General features: G+C 49.3%; 1 protein-coding gene across 1 annotated transcript; it reads left to right on the top strand.

Annotated features, from left to right (window-relative positions):
- Positions 1-82: 82 nt before the first annotated feature.
- On the top strand, positions 83-22,087 carry EXOSC2 (exosome component 2). Its single transcript, XM_015425904.1, has 9 exons — positions 83-216; positions 2,362-2,463; positions 4,689-4,734; positions 8,569-8,658; positions 15,744-15,809; positions 16,425-16,493; positions 17,504-17,680; positions 17,984-18,112; positions 21,183-22,087. Exons 1-9 carry the CDS (start codon positions 83-85, stop codon positions 21,261-21,263), a joined length of 894 nt encoding a protein of 297 aa, XP_015281390.1. The 3' UTR covers positions 21,264-22,087.
- Positions 22,088-22,946: the final 859 nt, after the last annotated feature.

The raw sequence follows: 22,946 nt of genomic DNA on the forward strand, positions 1-22,946 counted from the left end.
GCGCGGGACTGTTCCGCGCCGTCTCTAGGATGCCCGGGGCGGAAGCGGAAGCGGAAGCAGCGGGCCGGCCCCAGCAGCCAAGATGGCGGGCGTGGAGGTCCGGCTGCCGGCGGCGCGGGAGCGGCTGGCGCAGGGTCTGCCCCGCGGGGCCGGCGAGGGCGGCAGGGACCTGGTGGCTCCGGGGGACACCATCACCACCGACCCCGGATACATGAGGTGAAGGCCGGCCCGGAGCAGGGCGGGCGGCGCGGGCGCCTCCCCGGCCGGCTGGCGAGCGGGGCTCTTCTTGGTCCGCTCCCTCTCCCCCCCCCCCTCACCCTAGTCCCCCCCAGGGTTGCCAGGTCTGGGTCGGGAAATACCTGGAGACTTTGGGGGGTGGAGCCGGTAGGGGGCGGGGCCAGAGACTCCACTTCCTCCGGGGAGGGGGAGCTGATCTCTCTGCCAGCTGGAGGGCAGTGGCGAAAGTGGGAGGCGCGGCAACGCCGCCCGCCCCACAGGGTTGTTGTGATGCAGTGGGCTCCTTCCTTTTTTTTTTTATAATTTTTATTAAAAGAGAAATCCAGTATACATAAACAAGATTGCTGTTTGAACAATAATACAAACTGTCAGTGCAGATATATATTTCACAATGCCATCTATTAATTTGTCAGCAGTAACATCCTATACCCAAATCCTTGTCACTTTCTTGTGATATTCCAGTTGTTCTACTATTACTACAATACTAACGTATAATAAATCCAGATATATTTTAGAAGGACCACAATAATAAATCATGAGAGTGCTCAGACCATTCTCCGAGGTGGGCCGGGTCTGCCTGTGTGTGGGGCGCCCGGGGAGGCAGGCCGAGAGGGGCCACGGAGAGAGAGCCCCCTGCCGCCCAGGATCCCCCCAACCAACCCCGGAGCCCAGCGCTGGCGGCGGCCTTGCCTTGTCTCTGGTGTTCAGAGGCGCCGCAGGTGGCTGTCGAAACGGCGCAGGTGCGTTCCCAAGGACTGATCTTCAGAGGGGCCCCGCCAGATCGGACCCCTGAGGATCCCTCTAGTCCTGTCACATGCAGGGGCCCACAGAGGCCAAGGCCTTTCCCTGAAGTTTCCTCCTGGCTCTGGGATCCAGAGGTCGACTGCTTCTGGCTGTGGAGGCGCCTCTCAGGCACCAGGACTAGTAGCCCCTGATAGACTATCCTCCGTGAATCTATCTGATCCCCTTTTAAAGCTGTTCAGGGAGGGTAGTCTGTCAGTCCCTACTACCTGTGGTGATTAAGGGGGACCATCATGTCTAAAGCAGAGTATCCCAGCCAAAGGTGGGTTGCAAAGCCTCTGCAAGTGGGTTGTGGGCCAGTCAGCCAATCCCCCCCCCGACGTTTCCATTGCTCTCTTTTGTATTTTGGAAACCCAGATTTGACCCTGGAAACAGCATTTTCCATGCATTATTAGTGGGCATATTTTTTCTTCACTGCACGGGCACCTTGATTAAGTAAAATGTGCCCTGATAGTTACTGGAGTGAGTTTCTTAGAATCAGTGGGGGGATTAGAGGGGATAATGCAGAAGGGTGTTCAGAGGCTGGAATGCGTCCTCAATATTGCAAGGGGAATGCCACTTGCTTGGGGTTCACAGTGGGGCCAGCTGTGCCCTTTGTCTGATGTTTTTTGGTTTCTCAAAAGCGTCTGGTTAGCCCCTGTAGAAAAAGGAGTGCTGCACTAGATGGGTGCCAAGGTCATAGTTTGCGTCCCCCTGCAAACCCCTGGGCCAGCCCTGGATGGGTCACCATACCAAGAATATTTGGCCTTGTGGGTCACCGTACTGGAAAAGTTAGGAACTGCTGATCTAGAGGGCTCTGAAAACGGTTGCTTGTTGAAAACTACCATCAGTGGGCGTTGCTGGCTGCTGCATGAGACAGGATACTGGACAAGATGGACTACAGGTCTGATCCAGCAGGGCTCTTCTGGTGTTCTCAGAGTAGAGGTTCCTTTTGGCTGTCACACCTACTAGCAAAATGAATGTGCCTAGTCCCTTTCTCAAACCAGTGGTCATTGCTAGGTTTTCTGATGATGATTTCTGTAAATTAATGGCACAGCGTAAAGAGGTACTTCATGTTGTCTTCCCTGAACCTATCCCTTACCTGTTTCATTGGGTCTAACATTGGAGAAGGCAAAACATTTTTGTCTACCACTGCTCATCACTTTCCAGTGTTCTACTGAGGCTGCTCTTAGTTATCTTTTTTTAAAGTACCCCCCCATAAACCTCAAGCACTGTATAGTTTTAGAAATAGCATATGTAATTACATAGATCAGGAGGTGCAGCAGGCATCTGAAATCCTGCAAGCTCTGTGTTCACAGTGGGGTCTTTTCTATTTCTCCACAGGGGTCATGGCACATACATGGGCAACGAGAAGCTCGTGGCATCCGTGGCTGGTGTGGTGGACAGGGTGAACAAGCTGGTCTGTGTGAAAGCTCTGAAAACAAGGTGAGACTCCTGAGTTTCAGCAGGGCAGCTGTGCGGGTTTCTTACAGCAAAGTCTTATGGCAGCTAACTGATACGTTGGGGTATCATTTTCATGGTCTGGAGATGTGTTCATCTGAGATATGTGAATTAACTGCCCCCAATGTGCAGATTCTATATAGAAACGCATGGCAGAATATATGTGGACAATGGGGCCAAAATGCCATTGAACTCAAGAGGTAATTTCTAGGCAAAGCTCAGCTGTGTCCGAGACAGGTGACTGTTCACAGCAGTCCTTATTCTGGTCAAGCTTTGTTGTGCTAGCTTAACACCTGCAGAGAAATTAAAGCTTCTTCATTAAAGATTAAGTGCACAGAATCAAACTAGCTAATAATTAGTTTTAATATCGTAGTTTGTCAGTTGAGAGCAGTGAAGAGCTTTTAGGCCGTTAGCTTCCTCAAGTGCTTTACTTGATCTTCTGCCAGCTTTTGGAAGCCCAAACAAGCAGTCGTATGTTCAGTTGGAGCATGAGCATTGGAAGTCCTCAGCTTTGCATGTCCTTTTCTTGTGTGCCATAAAGGGCTTTTCCACATTCTCATTTTCCTGGCTTGTGTGTTCTGCTTGTGTGTTCCTGTTGCTTCAGGTTCTTTTTCTGTTCCACATGTTTTGCTCCCTCTAGTGGTTGCGATATTACATCACTTTGTGTTCAGCATATCTCCCTGCAGATTTAATCCCTGCAGGTTTTTATGCCAAATGAAAAGCAATGTAATATCAAGTCGACCACTAGAGGGAGCAGAAGACAAATGGAACAGGGGGGAAACCTGGAGAAACAGGAACTTACAAGGGAGAAAAATGGGAATGCAGAAAACAAATAGACTGAAAACTGCCCGCTTTGAAACAAACTGCAATTTGCCACGATGTTCAAATTGGATGAAATGACAGCTCTGTGATGCTTTGCCTTGCCTTGTTTTGTCCAAGCTAGGAAGTTTTGAGGATCTGCACATGAGAACGCATAAACCTGAGGACTGTGGATTGTGTATGGTTAGCTGTCTGAATGCAGGTCGTAGGTTGTCTCTGCTTTTGGCAGGTGGACCTGTTTAATGGCCAGTGCTCCACTCTGCCATAGTTTGTACCAAAACCTCTTATGGTTTCAACGTAAGACTGATAAAATACTATGAAATACTGTGTAGCAACTTTTTAAAAACTACGTAATTCTGGGCATGATAAAGCTTCAGTTCCAGAAAGAGGTGATCTTTCTGGGCCCTGACATGGATGGCCCAGGCTGGCTCTATCTCATTTGATCTTGGAAGCAAAGTAGGGCCAGCCATGGTTAGGACTTGGATGGGAGATTACCAAGGAATTCCGGGGTCGCTGTGCAGGGGCAGGCAGTGGCAGACCACCTCTGAAGGTCTCTTGCCTTGAAAACCCCACGAGGGGTCACCAGAAGAAGAAGAGAGAAGAAGAGATTGGATTTATACCCTGCCCTTCACTTGGAGTCTCAGAGCGGCTTACAAACTCCTTTCCCTTCCCCTCCTCACAACAGACACCCTGTGAGGCGGGTGGGGCTGAGAGAACTCTGACACAGTCTGCTCTTTTTCAAGGACAGCTGTGCCAGAGCTTGTGACTGACCCAAGGTCACATCAGCAGGTGCAAGTGGAGGAGTGGGGAATCAAACCCGGTTCTCCCAGATTAGAGTCCGCACACTTAACCACTACACCAAACTGGCTCCCAGAAGTCAGCTGCGCCCTGTCAGCGCTTTCCGCCACCACCAGGCAGGAGATGGCAGACCACCTCTGAGTGTCTCTTGCCTCGAAAACTCTACTAGGTTGCTGTAACTTAAGTCGGCATTTCCACCACCACCACAGAGACGGGGACCCTGACCTGATGGCCCAGACTAGCCTGACCTCGTCAGATTTTGGAAGCAAAACAGGGTCAGCCTTGGTCAGTATTTGGATGGGGATTCTGGGGTCGCTGTGCAGAGGCAGGCAGTGGCAGACCACCTCTGAAGGTCTCTTGCCTTGAAAACTCCACGAGGGGTCACCAGAAGTCAGCTGCGCCCTGTCAGCGCTTTCCGCCACCACCAGTCTTTCTGGAGGGGCCTCTTATTGCGTTCTCCCTGCTGAGTTCCTCTGTTTTCACAAAGGGCAGATGGTATTCACAGCACCATTTGTAGAACTGGCGTGGAGATTCATGGAGTGGGGAAAAGTCTGTTTTGAGGAATTGTCTTAAACTTTTTTCTTTCTGGTCAGGTATAACGGCGAAGTTGGCGACATTGTGGTTGGGCGAATCACAGAGGTATGGAGGCCTAGGTTTATTTCCTTGAGATGTGTTCAGTTCCAGTTTGTATAAACAGGGGACCTGCAAAGAATTGTGGGAAGAAGGAATAATTTGGAAGTCTCTGTGGCCACCCCTCACTCTCTCCTGGCAGGTTTCTCTAAGTTCTCAGCGGACTGAGCAGACTAATTCCACTTTCCTCCTCCTTCCCTTTAATTGACTCTCAGCTGCTCTGTCATTCCATGCCTCCTGGACATGCTCTCAGCCCTCATCGGCAAGTGTATTTTTAAGGTTTTGTTGGAGAAGTGACAGCCTGCTAAAAGTCTAGCTGCGGTAAATATGGCTGAAAGAGTGGTTTAGTCCACTTGTACCCTATGGGGAGCTGTGGAGCTTTCTCTAGTGTTTAGGGCAGGGGTGTCAAACTCATTTGTCATGAGGGCCAGATCTGACATAAATGAGACCTTGTTGGGCCGTGCCACGTGTGTAATAAAATGTAATGCCAGGTTGCGGAGATATAAACTTTATAAGGGGCACAGGCAAACACAAAGATTTTTTAAAACTTTAAATAAAACATTCTTAAAATATTAGTACTTTTGCAATATTTTGTTTATTTAACAGTCTCTGATAACTGACACCCCTTGCTCTGAATTATTGCATCAAAATGTCTTGTGCTGTAGCAATCCTGAGTATGGTGTTCTGGTGTGTATCTGTAAGCTGCAAACCTACTTTTGATTTATTGACAGGCATTACAGAAATCTCATGCTCAGTGTTCTGAGCTTAGGACCCAAGGGAAAACATGAAATGGCTGGGCATTGCAAGCTTTTGTACATAAAATTGCTTCATATGCTGGTCAAGAACACGCAAAGGCATCCTGACATAGAATGAGGGCTGTTTGTCTACAAAACTATACTTTTCCCCAGAGAAATAACTACAACTGCCTACAAAGGAAATGTGCTGGGTGAACTTGGTCAGGACACACACTCTCAGTCTAATCCACTTCACTGGCTTGTTGGTATTCCTTATCTAAATAGTTCACATTGCTTTCTTCCTGAGAAAGACTGCATCATGAGGGCATGAATACAGTGAAAAGGGGGAGGGAACCCAGTTGCACCCAAGAGAGCCCTGGCATAACAAGCCCAACAAAGCACACACACACACAGCATAAGGAGCCCAACGGAATACACACACACTGTAGCAAGGCACACAAAAGCTCATACCTTGAACAAAATTTTGTTAGTCTTAAAAGGTGCTTGGTATTTCTCCTGTATGATTGAGGCAGCCGAGTAAAGCACACTCTCCCTTGTTCCCTACCTCCTTCCTTCATGGAGGAGCCTCGGCCAGTGAAAGGAAAGAAAGGCTTTCCTTTGTCTTCTGTATACGAATGAGGCAGCCTGGCCAGGAAGCAAGCTCTGGCTTGTTCCCTCCCTCCCCCTGGGAGGAGGAGGGGGAGGCGCCTCAGCCAGTACTTTACCGGACTCTCTCAATTGCACAGGAGAGGCTTGCCTATCTCTCCTGTGCAATTGAGAGAGTCCAGTAAAGCAAGCTGTGACGTGGCAGCAGCAGAAGAACTGGAGAAGGAAACAGGAAACAGGCTCTTGCAGGTCAGATTCGAGCCCTCCGACAGCTTGATCCGGCCTGCGGGCCACATATTTGATACCCCTGGTTTAGAGTCTATTGAATGTTTTCTGTCGCAGCTTAGCCTACCTGTTGTTGTTTCTTTCTCTGAAGTGTGTTAGTATGTGCTTGTGCTCTGAAGGCCTCTTTCTGTTGTGTTATTGGCCAGCAGTCAGCTGTTCTTTTTTGCAAAATCTTGTGGCAGTAAATTCTCAAACTCAAAGCGTGGATCGGGTTGTTTCCTGAACTCTGCCAACAGTTTTAATCTATAGGTTGCCCTGACTTGGAAAGCCCAGGCTAGCCTGATCTCGGCAGATCTTGGAACTTAAGCAGGGCTGGCCCTGGGTAGCGTTTGGATGGGAGACCACCAAGGAAGTCCAGGGTTGCTGTGCAGAGGCAGGCAGTGGAAAACCACCTCTGAATGTCTCTTGCCTTGAAACCCTACGGGGTTGCCATGAGTCTGCTGCAATTTAGTGGCGAAATAATAATAATTACAAAAATGCAAACTTCAGTGATCCCTTGGAGCCTGTGGAATCCCCTACCTCATCTGTTGGTCGCCCTGTTAAACTACTGTCCCAATTGGCTCGGGGGCTGGCCACATTCCTATTTGGATACAGTACCTAGGTTTTAATAAGTGTGTTAGAAATGTGTGGTGTTTTAGTAAGCACTCCTCTTAAGCTTCTGCCCTCTGTGCTGACTCTGGTAATGGGGGGTGAGGAATGTCAGCATCTGTGTGCTCCAAAGTGGCTCATGGCCTGTTTCTAATAACACATAGTGGGTGCGTTCAGACGCGGCCTTTCTGCCGGCATAAACTGCACTGGTTGGAACCGGTGCAGTTTATGCCGGCAGAAACGCGATCAGACTCACCCTCCATCGTGCAAATGCCTCTGTTGGACGCCTGCTCATACGCTGCGGGCGTCGGCGTTTTTTTTTTTTTAAAGCAGTTTGAGCATGCGCACAGGCAGCCATTCAGAGAATGGCGATTTTTGCGCATGCTCAACCCCCCCCATTACATTTAAACTTTAAAGGTAAGGACTTACCTTTAAAGTTTAAATCCCAACCTGGCCTCCCTTAAGTTCCGGACTCCTCCGGGAAGGTAAAGTAAGTTTTTTTGTGTTTATTTTAACAGATGCTCAGGGTGAAGCTTTGCCCGAGCGCATATCGCATAGAGTTAAAATAAAATGACGGGGGAAAGCTGGAAACCTCAGGCTTCCGACAGAAATGCCTAGGCACCGGTGGAGAGCGATCAGACGCCGGGGTGCACCGTTTACCACCGTTGCACTCTGTATACCACCACTTGGGGACCTGGTAGCAGAGTGCAACGGTGTAAAGGGCTTTACACCGGTTAGGGAGAGGAGGCAGATGTGCCCCGTCTGAACGCCGGTAAGTACAACGATTGGAACCGGCACCCTAACCGATGTAAAGCCCCCGTCTGAACGCACCCAGTGTGTAATTAACCTGAATTTATGAGTGAGCGAGGGAGATTAAACCAACAATAAATCAAAAGCATTGGGAGCCTGGGATATTAAATGGTAGCATTTATATCAAGTTTTAATGGATTCAGAACACCTTCTGTGCATCACCTTATCATCTTTGCAACAATCCTGTATGGTATGATTATCTGCATATATGTGGGAGGGAGTTCCGTGGCTTGTAAAAATGGCAGAAGTGATATTTGAACCATGGACTTCGGCAGTTGTAATTCAGTCTGTTAGCTGCTGTGCTATGCTGTGTCGTCTTACTAAGAGCCCTGTGTCGTCTTAAAGACCGAAAGATTTGTTGTCCCATGAGCTTTTCTGTGGGCTTGAGCCTTTGCGTTAATGCAGGGTGCTGATGCTGCTGAGTTCCTTGTATTAATTTCAGTGGCTTAGATCTGAACCTCTTTTTTTGCCCATGGAAACCAGCAGTTCCGCTCTTGGGTGGAGGGAACGATATTCAATCATTCCTTTCCCATCTCCCTGCAGACTTCCACTGCTCCCCTGTTGCTATTCCTAGGGGTCCACTGGCCCCCAAGAACAAAATTCCAGTAAGTGTGTGTGTGTGTGGGGGGGAGTATTAAGGTGCCGAGGGAGGAGAGAGGTCAGCAAGTTCTTTCCACATCCTGCTGCTCTGCTTGCACGACTCAGAATCTGTAGCCACAAAATGACTCTTGATGTCATCGCCGGCACCCCAAGGCTGGGGAGGACATCTTGTGGATTTAAAACAAACCTGAATGTCGCACAACAACTTCTTTCCCTTCAGGTGCAGCAGAAACGATGGAAAGTTGAAACAAATTCTCGGCTGGATTCCGTCTTGCTTCTTTCTTCTATGAATCTTCCCGGAGGGGAGCTGGTGAGTGATACGTGAGGGTTCGATCTGGAGAGGCCCACAGTGCCAGCGGAGGCATCCCAACACCGACATAGACCTTTCCGGGAGGGTCTGTGTCCTAAGGAAGTCAGGACCAGAATCCAGGTTTCAGCCACCCTTTAAGGGAAGGAAGTTAAACATAAAAGGTCACTCTGATGTAAGAAAAATACTGTCTGTGGAGGCAGCGGAACCCCGTTCTTTAGGGGAAGGTTCACGCAAAGGTTGGGCTTGAGTTGGGGCACTTGCTTGTGCGCTCTTATCCCACTTTTCTCTGCTCAGTGTAGAGTCAGGCTGGTGATATAAAAAAAAACACACACCCCATCAGTTCCACAATCAAATGAAAGGACAAGTTGCTACACAACCAATCGACTTATTCATTCATTCATTTGATTTACACCCCGCCCTCCCTGCCAAAGCAGGCTCAGGGCCATTGGCAGGCTAACCCACGGGGTGGGAATGGCAGGGGGCGGAAGAGGGGGCGACTGCTCTGCCCTTGAGGAAACTGGCCTCTTCCCAGGCAGCAGCAGTAGTGGGAATCCCGGCCCCTACACCTGGCCTTCTCTGCTGTGGCCCCCGCCTTGTGGAATGGGCTGCCTGAGGAGGTCGGGAAGGCTCCCCCTCTCCTGCCTTTCCGCAAGCGACGTGAAACCGAAGGATTCAAGAGGCCTTTTCTACGCAGGCAATAGACTTGCATTGCTGCTTAGAAAAATGGTTAGGGACTGTGGTCTGTACTGCTGTGCGTAGCTTGTTGAAACTAGGATCCCGCTACGCAGTTTTTCATCCTTCACTGTGTCATGTTAAGACTTATGCTTTGCTTCAGTTCTGTTTTTAGGCTTCTGGTGGGTTCTACAACCCTAATCCTATTGCCTTGTTCATTGAATGTCCCATCCCGTCGATTGTATTGAATCATCATGTGTCATCCGCCTTGAGTCCCAAGTGAGAAAGGCGGACTGTAAATAAATAAAAGTAGATGATAATAAGAGTAATAAAGATAAGTAATCTATATTTCTCCTGCCAGCCTAGCAGTCTGAAAGCAAGAAATTGCAAGTAGATAAATAGGTACCACTTCGGTGGGAAGGTAACAGCGCTCTGTGCGCCTTGGTGTTTAGTCATGCCAGCCACATGACCACGGAAACGTCTTCGGACAGTGCTGGCTCTTCGGCTTGGAAACGGAGATGAGCACCGCAACCCTAGAGTCGGATTCGACTGGCTTTCGAGCAAGGGAACCTTTACCTTTACCTTTAATCTATATTTAGCAGATTTCTTGTTTGTCTTTCTGATGTAAAGAAGGTGGCTACTGTTTAAAAAATGAGAATGAAACATTGGAACTTACCTGAAGGTTTCTTCTCTTTAGTGGGGCGAAGTCATCCAAACTGGTCAGGCCACGCCTCCTCTCGCTCCAGGCGGGGCTATGCAAATTTGTGCAGACTCTGTTGGCTCCGAGTGATGCTGACCCTCCAGTCCATAACAGATTTTACCTCCAACTAGGTTTTATTCTGTTTTATTTTATTTTGGGTTGGATGTGGATGACTTTGCCCCACTGAAGAGAAGAAACCTTCAGGTAAGTTCCAATGGTTCATTCTCCTTCAGTAGGGGGAGTCATCCAAACTGGTTATATGCCCAAGCTACAACCTGGGTGGGATCCTCATCCTTACTTTTATTTTGTTCTACCACTACCACTCTCTCGTTGGGGTGACATGGTATAGGACAAAAAGATGGTAGTATCAACTCTTGGTTAATGTGATAAGCTGTCAGCTGGAGTCAAACAGGGTCCAGGTGGCGAGTGGATTCTTGTACAAGGAGAACCCATCACTTGGCAATCTCCACGGTGGAGACACTGACCTCTTCACTAGCTTTGAGACCCAAAAACTTCTGTGCCAGGAAGGAGATATGAAAATCACCTCCGCTGTCTCCTTTGACACTTCGTTCAGGCCTCAGCTGATCAGTGTGGTCAGAGGAAAAGTGTACAGCAGACCACCGCGTCTACAACAAGTGCGTGTGCCCTTGGCCTCTGCCCTGGAATCACAGGAAATGATTAGAAACCTGGAAACTTGGTTATAGTTTGATGTTGCAAAAAGGATCCAAGTGTGATTTTGCTAGAAGATCTTTTTGTGTAGACTCCATTCTCCTGGATCTAACTCCTTCCTTCTCAGCCAGTTGGCTTGGCGGTTTGCAGGAACGTAAAGGTGTTCCCCTTTTAGACCTACCATCCCCCCTCCCCCCCGCCCAAACAGGATTTTGAACTCATGGAGGAATACCATCGATCTGGTGCCTCCTTGCCAATTGCTGTGCGACTTGGCCGTAGTATTGCCTGTGCTCCCTAGCACATACCTCTTCCTCGATAGGATTTGGAAAGCACGCAATGCTAGTCTGACTGCCACAAGTTCCAGCCAGTCCATACTGTTCATATCTGCCTTGGACAATCTCATCCTTGCAGTGTGTTCCCCGGCCTCTACTGCCAGTGGCCATAACTGCCAGTAGGTAAGGAGGCTGGAGGAAACTGACTCCCCTTGTCAGATTTGGTTGTGAAGACCACTAGTTTAGTGACTTCTTTGTGTGTGTGTGGGGGGGGGGAGCAGTATCTTGACATCTGTGCTCCCTTTTGTGTGTGCGTGTGTGTGTCCTTCTGACAAAGGAGAAGAGTCCATTGTAAAGGCCTGGCATGGAAGCAGGCCCAAGGAATCAGATCTATGGACTACATCCTCAGTCCCAGTACTGTCAACCAGTGCATGAGGTCCACCAACATCTGCTGGATCTCTTTCACCCCTTCCGACAATTTTTCCTGCTTCTTTGCAGGTGGAAACACTTTGGCTATCCTCATCTGAATCCTGGCCCCCTAAGTGGACTATGTCCCTGGAGGGTGTGAGATTATTAATATTATTATTAACACATCAATCAGGCATCCTTGTGCCTGAAGAGATTGCCTAATGGACTTGGTGTCCTAGCTCACCTTTGCTGCCTAGGTACCGCGGAGGATATAGTCCAGGTAAAGATAAAAGTGGATTCCTTGTTGTCGTAGGTAGGCTAATAGAACTACCAGGACCTTGGCAAACACCCTTGGAGATTATGTCAGCCCAAAGGGTAAGGCCTTGTATTGGAAATGCTGGCCCTGAAAATCAAAAAGGGAACGACTGTCTGGAAGGTGGAATATGCAGGTAAACATCCTGAAGGCCGAAGGACATCACATGATCGTCCTGCTGACTACTCTGCAGAATGCAGTGAAGAGATTTTAAACTGGAACTTGTGCTTCTTTACCCATAGATCAAGATGGGCAGCCATGTTAGTCTGTAGCCGTAGAAAAGAGCAAAAGCCCAGTAGCACCTTAAGGACTAACAAGCTATGTGGCAGGGTGTGAGCTTTCGTGAGACACTGCTCAGTTCTTCAAATACCCAGAGCTTCAACTCTTTTTAAATTTAGAATTGCTCTCCAGTCCCTGGCTCTTTTTGGGACTACAAATGGAATGGAACAAATCCCATGGAAATGCTGTTTTAAGGGCACTGGTTCCACTGTCCCTACGTGCCTTCAATTTGAATAGGCCACAACAGAAGAAAAGGTGTCTCTGTTCTGTCTTGGGAAGTGGGGAAGCACGAAAGTGAGGAAGCTGCTGGAATTGACCCCCAACCATAGAATCAGGTGGTTGGTCTTCGTTTTGCTGGTTCCTGTCCTGTTTGTTAGGAGGGAGCTGTCTCTGTTGGAATCTGGACCTATAGCCAAAGGTGTGGGAGCATCTAAAGCCCTTTTGTTCCTGATTTTTTTAAATGCTGATGAATCTAAAATAGACAGAGGGTCCACCTTCCAATGATTTAGCCATAGGTTCATTCTTACCACTGTACTGGTGGCCCGTGCTCTGGCACTGAACTGCGTGGCCTCTTAGGATGCATCTGCTGCAAATTTTGCAGCCCTTTAACCTTTAGGATGAATCTCTGAAGCATCAAGGGGTCACTATTGGGCTCCCGAAGGAGGTTAGTGGCCCAAATCAAGATGGTCCTGGAAAAATCTGAGAGCGTGGCAGGTGGCTCAGATCGTCAGAGAGGCTGCTTCAGGGGATCCCCTAGGAGTGTCTCATAATTATTAATATTTTTATCCCCTGAATTGTTACATGTGTTGGCCACAGCCTTAGGCAAAACTGCTCCTTAATGTAAGACTACTACTGGAGCATCCCCCTGTGCCCGCAAGAAAGTGTCATTGCCTGGAACTGCCCATTCCGCCTTTAGTATGTAATCAAAGAATTTGGAGATGAACAATTTTGAGGACCCTTTGGATGGTTTCTAGGACCCTCTTGTATCTAAATTAGATGAAGCTGATGATCTAGGGTGTGTTTGTTTTTTGTATCCAAATGGTAGTTAAGAAAAGGCAAAGGCATTTTTTTTCCTTTTCTTTCGTAAATCTCTGGAGATGTTCCAGCCGGAAAGGCCTAGGAGAATTTTCCGACCATTCCCCTTCCTCTTTATCAGAGCTTGTTGTCATATATCCTGTGGCTGAAAAGAGCTCCTCCACCCCTGAACCCAAGCCTGACATGGGTGGTGAGGGAGAAAGGGGGACATCTCTTTGACTAGCTCTCAAAAGCTCCTGATGTTGCCGCTGCTCGTGCCCTTATCAGCGAGATCAGCCACAGCCACTGCTTGGCCAGGTACCCTTAGCCCCGCAAAGGCCAACCTGATTCCTGGTTGCACACGCACAGGGCTGGGGGAGGTCCAGGCCAGACTAAAGGCCTAAAGGGGAGGGCAGAAAAAGTGCGGGGAAAACCCTGAGCAGCCACCCTATTGGAATTTCCCTAAACTGCTGAAACCATGCTGGGGAAGACCTCAGAGAAGGCTTGGGGGGGGGGGGATCTGACCTTCAGCTCCAGCCTGCTTACTCCCTGTAGGCCTGGAAGTCTCCGAGTCTGTCTGGGGCAGGCCAGACGCTGCGATTGCCTCGTGGTCGCTGGACCCAGTCGAGCTCTGCTGGGTTTCCCCAGTGCAGTTGGGGGCCGGCTGCAGAAACGACCCGAAGCCTCGGGTCTGGCAGAGGCCTGTGCCAGTCTCCAGCACTGTAGATGTTTCTGCCGTCGGCCAGCCTCCGGTGCCTGCTGGGACCTCAAGCGGGAGAGGCTTGTCTTAAAGGTCTGGAGGGTCAGCCTCACTATGAGCCAAGACAGTCCGCACAAATTTGCATAGCCCCGCCTGGAGCGAGAGGAGGCGTGACCTGACCAGTTCGGATGACTTCGCCCCACTGAAGGAGAACATCAGTACAAAAACCATAATACAGTTGTATGACTAGCTAAAAGCAAATAGGAAAATAAAGCAATACAGATGACCCATGGTAAAAGGAACCGAAATGTAATTTGTGCAGGCAGTTGATTAGACCAGTCAAATGAAACATCTTTAGATCACTTTAGAAGTGGGATTCAATGAGGCATCGTCAGGGATTTCTTCTGTTACATTCCCCTCAAAAAACCAGATTTGCCACTTAGAAGTGCTACTTGACACAGCAGTCGCCTTAGAAAGCCAGTTGGCTGCTGTGGTTTGGAGTGCTTTTGCCCAACTTTGGCTGGTGCATTGGCAGCATGCATTCCTGGCTTGGTCAGATCTAGCCACAGTGATCCATGCCTTAGTTGCATCTAGACTTCACTATTGCAAGGTGCTCTCCTTGGGGCTCCCCTTGAAGACTTCGTGTTCAGAGGCTGCAGCTAGTACCAAACGCTGTGGCCAGACAGCTGATTGGAGCATGTGACCCCAATATTACAGTGATGACCCTGGCTGCTGATCCACTCCTGAGCCCAACTCAGGGTGTCAGTTTTGACCTTTCAGGTGACTACATGAATATCTGAAGGACCGTCTTCTCCCCCCTGTCTTCCTGCCTGGGAATTGAGATCCCTGGGAGAGGCCCTCCTGACTGTCCCGCCAATCAAAGAGGCTCATTGGGGGCGTTATGCTTCTTATGTATTTTGTTGGATGTATTTCACCAATGTTGTAAGCAATGTTCCCTCTAAGCTGTGCAGTCTTGTGAACAAAAATTCTACTTTGTGAGCTGCTGGCATTAAAGCTGTGAGCAAGCGATTGGGCTGCTGCATCAATTAGTTTGCTCTGGAGCCCTCCTTCCTGAGCGAAGACAAGAATGTGTGAGCCAGAGGCTCACTGGTTGTAAGCCTCCTTGAGCTCAGTAAGGAACGAAGGCGGTCAGTGATTGTTTTAGATAAATGACTACTTCTGCTTCTGTCTGCAGCTGGCAAGTGCTGCCGTGGAGGAGACATTTCCGCTGTTGCCCAGGAGGAGATGCCTCTTTTCCTTGCCATCTTCAAAGAGGTTTTTCCCCTTCTCTCTGTCAGGAGGGAATGCCTCTCCGGAGTGGATGCATCCCTGGAAGACAGAGGGCTCGTTTGGCTTTCAGATGATTGTCTGTATGCGTATTTAGGCAAAGGACGCCATAAGGGGCCATTTAACATTTCCTTGTTGGATGGCAGCGCCTGTCATTGATGGGTAGTTCCTCTGTGTCGCTTGGAGCACACCCTGAGCTCCCATGCAGCTTCTGGCCAGCCCCAGGTCTTCTGGGCTCCGGACAGGGGTGGGAAGGGACAGATTAGGCTCGGCTCATCTTGACCTCCCTTGGCTGCCGGCCTGTGCGTGTTGGCTGGCGAGGAAGCCCAGCTGAACTCCAAGGGACTCGCTTTGGAGGGAACCTGTGGAGGCTGGTGCTGTTTGCATTCCCCATCCCAACAAAAAGGGCCATTCTGCGCATCAGTCCCATTGCATTCAGGAGGGGAAGCACTGAGAATTGTGACATCAGTCCCATTCAGGAGGGGAAGCACTGAGAATTGTGGCCCTATCGGGTAAAAGGTTGGATCCAGACTGAATTGCTCGTTTCCTTCCCGCTGCAGATCTCCCCTTCCCACCTATGTCATTCCACTGTCGCCCAGGAGGAGCGCTGGGTAGAGATCTGTGGGAGGGGGAGGCAGGGAAGTTCAGTTCTGCCGCTGAAAAAAGTTAACCTAGCCTTTTAGATTGATTTTTTAAAAATACTAAAAGCTGTGATGTGACTTGGTGGCTGGATTTACCTAATAGAACCTCTGTTGGTTTGGTGTTTGGCAGAGGCGAAGGTCGGCGGAAGATGAGCTCGCCATGAGAGACTACCTGCAAGAGGGAGACCTCATCAGCGTATCCTCCCTCGGCCTAGGGGCTGTGGCTTAGTGGTGGAGCTCACGTTGTGTGTGTGCAGCGAGGGTACCTCCTGTTTTAAGGATCTTGGCCAGCTGATGTCTAGAGAGGCCGTTCTCTGCTAAGACCCAGGAGAGCTGCTGCCAGTCAGAGCAGGCAATGCTGTGCTGATGGATGACCAACGGCCTGACCCGATATAAAGTAGCTTCATGTCTTAATTTCAGGAAAGAGCAGATTAGATGGATAAGCACAGGCTTGTTCTCATCTTGCTGCAGCATTCAGTTGATCTGGTCATAGCCATGGTTTCTCCAGAACTGGGAATGGGGGAGTCACTCAATCATGGGTGAGCACCCTTTAAGCTGGGCCTTCAAGGTCATACCTATGGTCCATAGGAGTGCATGTATGCTCTCTGGGAATGGAGGAATGAAGCTACTTTGGGAGCATCAGACAGATACAGAATAGCAGAAGCAGATCTGGTGGAACCCCCTGGAAGCTCTCCATCACAAACCCCTCTGACATGAATGGGAGCTGAATGGCAAGAGAGAGCCTAGATGGCCAGAGGTGTTCTGGAAATGCAAACCGTGTGCCTTTGATTTCCTTAAGCGATTCTGACAGGCAGAGGTCCAGGCAGTATTCTCGGATGGGGCTGTATCGCTGCATACCCGTAGTCTGAAATACGGGAAGGTAAGTCAACTTTTTAAATGGCTTGCTGTGGTTGGGGACCTCCTCCATTCACTGACCACTCCCTGCATCTGGTAGAGGAGGTCGCTAAGTTGGGTGATGTTGTTTTTATGATATGTGAATCACATTGCAATGGTGTTCGTTACCTGTAAGCAATGCATTTGCATTTGTTCGTATCGCCCTTGCATTTGCTACCTTCAGGCAGTGGTCAGTGCAGGGGCTAGTTGGCCACACAGCGCAAACCTTTCACAGGTACTTGGGTGCTTTAAAAAAAGAAAAACTAGGACCAGATACCAGCAGCAATTTGCAGAGGGAAAGCTGTGTAAAAAAGCCTTGAAGCAAAAAATAAACAGGGTATTCCTGGAAAACCTTGGGCTTTTCTGCATTCCCATTCTCCTTGCTTGTGTGTTCCGGTTGCTTCAGGGTTTTTTCCCCCTGTTCCACATGTGTTTTGCTCCCTCTAGTAGTCAATTCGATATTACATTGCTGCATATCCAGCATAAAAACCTGCCATTTTAAGTCTACAGGGAGATATGCCAGACATGAAGTGATATAATATCAATTCAACCACTAGAGGGAGCAAAACACATGCAGAACAGGCTCAAAGCAACAGGAACCCCCAAGCATGGAAAATGAGAATTAGGAAAAGCCCCTTGTTTTCATTCCGTCAGAAGCATTTGTGGCCTCTTGAATGTTGACTTTTCTGGGCTCTGATTGAGAGATTGTGAAGCTCTCCTATCTTTTTGGGTTATTAGAAAAATGTCCACTCCTGATTTCAGGAAGCAACCTGTTTTTTTAAAACTTTTTGCAGCAAAGTTCCTCTAATTCCTCCCCCCCCCCCAATTTGGATTTTAGAGTTTATGTGATTGGAGATGTTTGGGGTTTCTGTCTCCTGTGTTTGATAAGTCTCTGCCAGTGCAGGTGGCAGTCGTAGATTATCCTGCCCAGAGTATGAACACTTGAAAGATGAGTGCTGTCCTGCATCGAGTCCTGCTGTTCTTCTTCTTCTTCAGCTTGCCCAGGGAGTGCTCGTCCAGGTTTCCCCGTCCCTTGTGAAGCGGCAGAAGACTCACTTCCATGACTTGCCATGCGGGGCCTCCGTCATCCTTGGCAACAACGGGTTCATCTGGATCTACCCGACTCCTGGACAGAAGGACGAAGAGGCTGGGGGCTTCGTCACCAATCTGGAGGTGAGGCCTGGAGACCCTGGGCTGGAGAGCTGTCTCAGCATAACAGAACCTGGTTGGAGTGCAAGGAGGACAGAGTTATACAAGCTGGGGGGGGGGATACATGGAGCCATGGGGGGGTGACAATTTGGAAATCCTCCTTCTCCCTGAAATCTCCCGCTCCAGGATTCTCTTTCTAACAAATGTATGGGGCAGCATGAACTTCCCTGCTTTTGTCCCCCTTTCCAGCCAGTCCCCTTGCGGCATGAACTTCCCTGCTTTTGTCCCCGGTGGTCTCATGCTCGGTCTCTTTGCCCCCCTTTCCAGCCAGTCCCCTTGCCCGACCGAGAAGTGATTTCCCGCCTCCGCAACTGCATCCTGGCTCTGGTCGCACAGAAGCTGATGCTCTACGACACCAGCATCGTGTACTGCTACGAGGCATCCCTCTCCCATCAGGTAGCGGCCTGCGATCAGCACTTGCTTCACCTTGCTGGCTTGCTGACGCGCTCACACATGCGCTCACTTCTCTGCCTTTTAGGCAGAGCATATAGCAGGCACTGCTAGGAGAGCTGCTCCGTTGTGGGATGGGGAGGGGGTCTTATTTGCTTCTTTGGCTGTTCCTTGTGCAAGGCATGAGCTTGTGGTCGTCACAGCTCTCCACAGGTCCCCAGGCATAAGAACGGTGGTGAGTTTGAAGTTCCTTCACCCTTTTTCTGCAGCTAATAATCAGTGCAGCAACTTATGCCAGTTCCAGCATCATTGTGTAAGAACAGTGGCCCTTGGAGAACATCAGAAGCCAACTTCTACTGAGCCAGCCTGACGGCCCACCTGGTGACATAAGAACAGCCATGCTGGAGGAGACCCAACGCCTGTCTAGTCCAGCTTTCTATTCACACAGTGGCCAGCCAGCTACCTCTAGGAAGCCCACAAACAGGAAGATGAGTACTATTTGCTTCCGGTGGCAAAAGCTCTCCAGTGAGGAAGGCCCTTCCCAACGCCTGCCGCCTGAGACCTTTCTCTGGGAGACTGAACCTGGGCACTTCTGCGTAGAGAGCAGGTGCTCTCCCACCAAGTGATGGCCCCTCCCAGTAGAATGCGGTAGTTAAGAATGTCCCCGTATTTCCACACAAACACATGAAGAAGCTGCCTAATATTGAATCAGAGCACTGGCTTCATCTAGGTCAGTATCGCCTACTCAGACTGGCAGCAGCTCTCCAGGACCTCAGGCTGAGCTCTTTCCCATCACCCGCTACCTTTCAACTGGAGATGCCGGGGGTTGAACCTGGGACCTTCTGTATGGCAAGCAGTTGCTCTACCACGGAGCCACGGCCTCTCCCTTTCTCTCCCTTGCTTCTCAAACTGCCCCCTGTGGTCAGCATGTGGGCTTGACTGATTCTGGCTATCAGTGGCTGTCCCTGGTCTCTGGAAAGAGGTTTCCGCAGCCTTGCCTTGGGAGGTTCTTTCACAGGAAAAGGCAGGGCTGAGCTGAGGATGTTTGCGGGCAAAGAGTGCACTGCTCCTTGAAGCTACAGTGCAGCCCCTGTGGTTGCAAAAGGTTTAAAGCTTCCAGTTTTTTCAAAATTTCACTTGATGGTGAGGATCATTTATAGCCATTCTTTCACACTGAGACTCAAGGCAGATGGCAAAATATGAAAAGCAATTCAGTTGTGCAGCAAATAGTTCCCTGAAACAATGTAGGAGGACTCAGGTTCCAGAACTGGGAACAAAGCAACATAAGCCACTCAAAGGCAATGAAAACTGTCTGAGGCACGACATAGCAGAATGAAGAAAGAGGGTTACAATTGCAGTACAAAGGGAAGTGATTAATAGATTAAAATTATGGATGGGGTGGAGGGAGTTGACAAAGACCTGTTTCTCCATCTCCCAAAATGCCTGAACTTGAGGGCATCCAATGAAATTGATGGGCAGTAGGTTCAGGACGGACAAAAGGAAATACTATTTTACACAGAGTGTGATGAAAATGTGGAATTCGCTGCCAGAGGAGGTTGTGATGGCCACAGGAATAAACAGCTTTAAGAGGGGATCAGATAGCCTCATGGAGGACAAGAGGCACTAAACCTCTGAATCTCAGTGGCAGAAGGCAATGTCAGGGGAAGGCCTCGGCCTCTCTGCCCTGTCGTTGGCTTTCCAGAGGAACTGGTTGGCTCCTGTGTGAGACAGGAAGCTGGACTAGACGGACCACTGGTCTGATCCAGCAGGGCTCTTCTGATGTTCTTATCGGGGAAGGCTTCAGTCTCTCGGCCGTGTTGTTGGTCCTCCAGAGGAACTGGTTGGCTCCTGTGTGAGACAGGAAGCTGGACTAGACGGACCACTGGTCTGATCCAGCAGGGCTCTTCTGATGTTCTTATCGGGGAAGGCTTCAGTCTCTCGGCCGTGTTGTTGGTCCTCCAGAGGAACTGGTTGGCTCCTGTGTGAGACAGGAAGCTGGACTAGACGGACCACTGGTCTGATCCAGCAGGGCTCTTCTGATGTTCTTATCAGGGGAAGGCCTCAGCCTCTCTGCCGTGTTGTTTGTCCTCTAGAGGAACTGGTTGGCTCCTGTGTGAGACAGGAAGCTGGACTAGACTGACCACTGGTCTGATCCAGCAGGGCTCTTCTGATGTTCTTATTAGGGGAAGGCCTTGGCCTCTCTGCCGTGTTGTTGGTCCTCCAGAGGAACTGGTTGGCCACTGTGTGAGACAGGATGCTGGACTAGATGGATCATTGGTCTTAACAGACTACAATACTATCCCTTATAGGAAACCCACCCTCCCCCCAATCTGTTCCGTTATACTGAGGTTCTACTTGTGGACGGTTTCATAAATGCAGGGGGCTCTATCCAGCCCACCTACCTCTTGCTTTTGTCAGCTGCAGCTAAATTTCATGCCCCCAGCCTAATGAGCTCCAGACTCATTGCATGCCCCCAGCCTCATGTGCAGACATCAGCAGTGTGTGATCGGTGGCCATTTTGCATCCTCCTAACAGGGTGAATGTTTGGTGGAAGGCCAGGTTGTGCAAACAGTGTCCCATCGTTACATAGCATCTCAACAGCAGTCACAGCAGCAGGCTTTTCACTTGGGGTATGAGCTTGAATGTGGCCCCACTTCACAGCCCTCGAAGCTTTATGTCAGCTTTCTGCCTTTTTTGACCCATGCTTGCAAGAGTTGTCAGTTGATTAAAAACAAAACTGATTAATTGATTAAAAACAAAACTTCCCAAGTATATTTGAAAAACACTTAGTGCTTTAGGATCCCCTCTCTGTCCGTGACATTACAGCTACTGGCCGACTGGTGCCATCCTCAGCCAGCTTTCCCTATTCAAATTCAAGTATCCAGAAAAACTTTAGAGGGCTCCCAGGAGCTAAGCACAGAAGGGGAAAATGTATGTTTGGCGTGAACAGGATGAGGGCACTTCCCAGCCGCCCACCCTGGTCTGCCAACAGTGGGCCTGCATTCATGCATGTACCATGTGCAACATGTGGCGAAGGCTTGCGTATGCCATCTTCTTTGTTCTTTTTAAATCACAGATCAAGGACCTTCTGAAGGCAGAGGTGATGGAGGAGGTCGTGCTTCAGACCCGGCAAAGGCTCCTGGAACTAGAAGGGTGATTGTGGAGTGGGAGGCGAAGAATGACCCGGTGGACTTCCCACGGCAGTGTAGACGCTCCTCTTGCTCCGCACAGTCCAGCTTCTCCAAAACATTCCATGGTCCGGAAAATCCATTTTGCGTTCCTCTTGCTTTCAAAGGCTCTCCTGCCTTTCTTTCCCCCGTGGGATTTCTTAAATGCTGGCTAACAATCCCACCCCAGAAAGGAATGCAGGAAGAAACATGAAAGCAAAAGGAACTCTTGGTTGCGATGCTGTAAGAACAGCAGCAGAAACTGAGGTGCGGAGGGACGTTTTCTGCAGGACGGTGACTGCTCTCTGGGAAACGTCATGCGGGATGGGAGGCCGACCACTCTAAGAAGCAGCTCTTCTGGACCACTCTGCGGGTGTCTCTGAGTCTCTTCTTATGTCATCTGTGTACATCCCTGCGTTTCAGTGAACAGCCCTCCAAAGCTTGTCTTCACTGTGGGGCCTGGCACATGCACCAGGCACACACAAATGCACGCATGTGTGCATAAAAGTAGGTCAGGCTGGGAATCGACACCCTTGCCATCCACTGCCCCACGGTGTGATGCCGCTTTGACAGATGGCATGGCCTGAATTTGCCAGTGGTACTGGACTCTGGGAGGGGAGCCTCAGTGTGCGGCAGCCAACGGGTCGGTTGCACTTCAGCCAGCTGAGTTCTTTGGCATGAGCAGTTGTCATTGGGAGCACCTTTATTGCAGCATTGTTGTAAAAGGGCAGCAATGTCAGGGATTTTTTATTATCTTGCATATATGTCTGCAAGGCTGTGAACTTCACATGTGGAGTGTTCTAGTATTTTTGTTCCAGAGATCTGTTTTAAAAAAACCTTTCAATAAATTCTTTTTTAAGAAAACAAGGTCTTGTTGTCCAAAGATTCATATGGGTAAGGAGTCTTTAAAAATTAGTAACAGAACCTGCATTGTGGACAAAAGCAAAGTATTTCTGATTCCTAAGGTCTTTTAGACACCAGAATCTCTCAACAGAATGATTGGTTTACTAATAACAAAGGCGAACGGATTTGCTGGCCTTTCCGAGAGAATCCAATCTTCCATCTCAAGAGGCTGCAACTGGTTTTGTGGTCCATTTGAACTGTTCTTTTAAGACTGAAAGTTGTCTGCTGGTGCCAGTTCAGCTGCCGTGTTCCTTAAGTGCAGACCAGAGTTTTAAAATATGCCAAGGGACTGAAATATGTTTTAGTCTCTTCTTGGTGGGCAGGTGCCAATCGTGGGTTCCCTTAGGGGGCGGATTTGTGGCACCAGAGTGAGGGGCTTATCCGGGCTGCTAATGAGAGAAGAAATTGTGAAACTTCGCCATCTGATTCTTTCAGAGTTACTGTAGTAGTACTGTTTCTGTATTTTATTCTACGGTTTTGATGTTTTATCAAATGTACATTGCCCAGAGCCCTACAGTAGCAGGGATTGGGCAATCCACAAATTTTAATAATGAGAAAATGAGAATGCAGAATAGCCCTATGCCTCTGAATTTAGGCGTTTCTGGAGGGTTGTTTCGTGTCTTATTTTCCCAGTCTGTCAAGAATCATCTGGGCTTACCTCCAGTTCCATAGGTGTAACATTGCACAATATCACCACTGGTGAATCAATTTAAATTAGCATTAAGCAGCCCCCCCTCCCCGAAACTTTAGCTTCTCTTCTCCTTTATGTA

This window comes from Gekko japonicus, unplaced genomic scaffold, assembly GCF_001447785.1.
Source record: "Gekko japonicus isolate JY-2015 unplaced genomic scaffold, Gekko_japonicus_V1.1 scaffold3097, whole genome shotgun sequence".
Lineage (NCBI taxonomy): Eukaryota > Metazoa > Chordata > Lepidosauria > Squamata > Gekkonidae > Gekko > Gekko japonicus.

Bases quoted from the DNA above. Each gene is read 5' to 3' on its own strand.
- EXOSC2 (XM_015425904.1), top strand. From the start codon at position 83: ATGGCGGGCGTGGAGGTCCGGCTGCCGGCGGCGCGGGAGCGGCTGGCG. The intron at 8,659-15,743 runs GTGAGTGATACG...GGTGTTTGGCAG, and splicing joins ATCTTCCCGGAGGGGAGCTG to AGGCGAAGGTCGGCGGAAGA. The intron at 17,681-17,983 runs GTGAGGCCTGGA...CCCCCTTTCCAG, and splicing joins GCTTCGTCACCAATCTGGAG to CCAGTCCCCTTGCCCGACCG.